Source organism: Histoplasma capsulatum, genomic scaffold (genome assembly GCF_000149585.1).
Source record: "Histoplasma capsulatum NAm1 scaffold_8 genomic scaffold, whole genome shotgun sequence".
NCBI lineage: Eukaryota > Fungi > Ascomycota > Eurotiomycetes > Onygenales > Ajellomycetaceae > Histoplasma > Histoplasma mississippiense.
The window spans coordinates 733,774-736,351 of NW_001813975.1; the positions used below are offsets into that span (position 1 = coordinate 733,774).

Consider the following 2,578-nt stretch of genomic DNA (forward strand, 5'->3'; position numbering starts at 1 on the left):
GCCTTTGCATTGGATGAAATTTCTCCACGCGCACCTTCAATCTGAAAACTCAATCATGTTGTTATAGTTGCTGTTGCAATCTCGTGCTGAATGTGGTGGATTCCTGTGTGGTTTCATTGTGTTAGGAGCAGAAGGGCTATGCGGAACTGTGATATCAATTTGTTTACCACTATCCAAGATGAGACTCTTGCCGTTGGAATATTATTAATCCGGACTGCGAGAATATAGCTAATCACCGAGTTTCTCCTTATCATACCTAGGTCCGGCGATGGCAATTCTACTCGAACGTGGACTACTCGTCGCTCTCATGGTATATATATACTGCGGATATTAGAGACGGAAGCAATGTGTTTTATGCTCCCTTTGGGGGAATCTCGTGTCCGAATGGGTATGACGAATACTAGTATTTGCTCGGCGGCAATGAGGTGTTGGATGTTCAAGACGATAAGGGTTACCTAGATATGCCCCAGGTATTTCAACTTCGCGTTCAACTGTAACCACCACTGGTAATCAACACCCGCGGTTGTGTCATTGGGAAACCTGAGGAAAGTGGAAATCTTCTGGTAGAAAGCGGCAGAAAACCACATAACATTTCGGGGCCCTTAATAGCGCCACTTAGGAAACGTATTAACTAGAGCTAGAGAAACGCGAACTTGCGCATCAGGGGTTTTCATTAGATGTCGCCAAGAGAGATGGTGTTCCTACTGCCGCTCCTGCAACATCCCCCCCTTAGCAAGAAGGTTTGGAGGATGCATGAAGGGTAAGGGAATGGGAGCTCAGGTCTCGCCACTGACACCAGATCTCTCCAAAGAGCGGATTCAGGTTGCGTTGGCCAATGGCTTGTCGGATCGTAAGCCGTTTCGCCTTCCCCCCCTCAACCCCTTTTTCAAGGAAAGAAAGGAAGCTGCTTGTTTCTCCTTTCGTACTCACAGGAGGAAGCCGATTAGTTTTATCGCTAGTATTGGGGCGATTTCTATCACAGAGCTCGTAGCGATGAATGTACTCTCGGAACTCTCCTCTCCTCTCCTCACTTCCACTATACCAATGAATTTACAATCTACAAGTACATACAAGCACGCACACCCTCTTGTTTTTGTTCATTTCAATAAACGAATCAATTAAACCAAATGAAGTAACCAAAATCCCCAACATCAAAACAGCCCGCAATTCTCGCGAACTCCGGCATGAGAACACAAATAAAGGGGGGCCGTCATTTCGTTAAGTTAGTTCATCTGCTTTCATTAACTGGGAGACTTACGAAGCTTTCCCCTTCTCTCCTTGATAAAGGGTACATGCATATCTAGATATAGAGTGGGTAAAAGGAGACCTTGTTTGGTCTATTTGCTTCGGGATATTAGCAGAAAACAAAACGAAGTGAAGAGAAAAAAGAGCCCTTCAAAGGAATTAAATCAATGCTTATCTACGTCTGTTGTTCTATTGAAAACATTTGAACATAAGAAACAATAGACGTGATGATGTGAATGTGAATGCGGGTTCCATCACCAGATAGTAAGAGAAATGAAAGCAATAAATAAGAAGTGCTGTACATTAGGACAGAGAGCTACATGACCTGTTCAAGACAAGCTACAAAGCTCCAAGTCCCTTTTTCCTTCCTCCCTTGACTTGGTTCTGCTTGGTTGGTAAACAGCAGTAGATAGAACCGAATGGATATGGGGGAATGTTTAGTGGAGATAAAGTACAAGATGCAGGAAAAAAATGGAAAATGTATATACAAATATATAAAATATCTAACATCGTTATGGTGAGACTCATACCCTTCCTCGCCCCCACCTCCCGGGTTTGCAAACTCTATCTTGCTAAGATAAAAAGTAGTACTAAAATATTGGAGTGATTGAGAGAGCGAAGGAGAGAGGAGGGAGTGCGGAGGAAGAGGATGCGGATGAGGAACAAAGGGGGCTGAAAAAAGAGAAAGGTGGTTAACAAGTGGTTTGATGTGTCTTTACAAAATTTTTAGCCAGTGGGTTGGGGGGAAATATTAGGAAGTAAATAAATACATCCTTTTAATCATGGTTTTTAGAACAAAAAAGAACGTTCCCATATTTATTTATTCTCTCCACTGTTTGATTCATTCAAATTGTCTCTATATATTACTTAGTACACACAACAAAAAAATTAAAAAAATAATATATAAATAATAGAAAGGGGACAAACGAATATACGTAATATTCTTGCGTGGTAGAAAATGGGCTAATGGTGAAAAGGAAAGAAAAGGGGCAAAAAGGTGGAACAACTGAATTATGCATTAGATGTTGAGGTCGTTGATGGTGATTCCGGAGACCCCTGATGCTCTACAGCAGTTTTCAGCGGTGGTGCAGGTACCCCTTTGACTGTTTCTGCCGTAGATGGCGGGTGTTGTGGTGAATGCGGTTCATCTTCCTCCACCTTCGGGAGCACAGTGACACCATCTTTCGGCGTTTCTGCAATGGATGTTGATGGGTTCTCTTCGGGAATCGTCGGTTCGGGGAACGAGCAAGGGAAAACCATAGAAGGGGGCGGAGAAGGTTGAGGAGTTATGACTGCTGCTGTTGTCCCCACGACTGGAGCGTCTAACGGCTCT

At 43.4% G+C, this 2,578-nt stretch overlaps 1 protein-coding gene across 1 annotated transcript; it reads right to left on the reverse strand.

Moving 5' to 3' along the window:
- Positions 1 to 2,256: 2,256 nt before the first annotated feature.
- On the reverse strand, positions 2,257 to 2,505 carry HCAG_07203 (predicted protein; the record flags this gene model as incomplete). Its single annotated transcript, XM_001537731.1, has 1 exon — positions 2,257 to 2,505. One exon carries the CDS (start codon positions 2,503 to 2,505, stop codon positions 2,257 to 2,259), a length of 249 nt encoding a protein of 82 aa, XP_001537781.1.
- Positions 2,506 to 2,578: the final 73 nt, after the last annotated feature.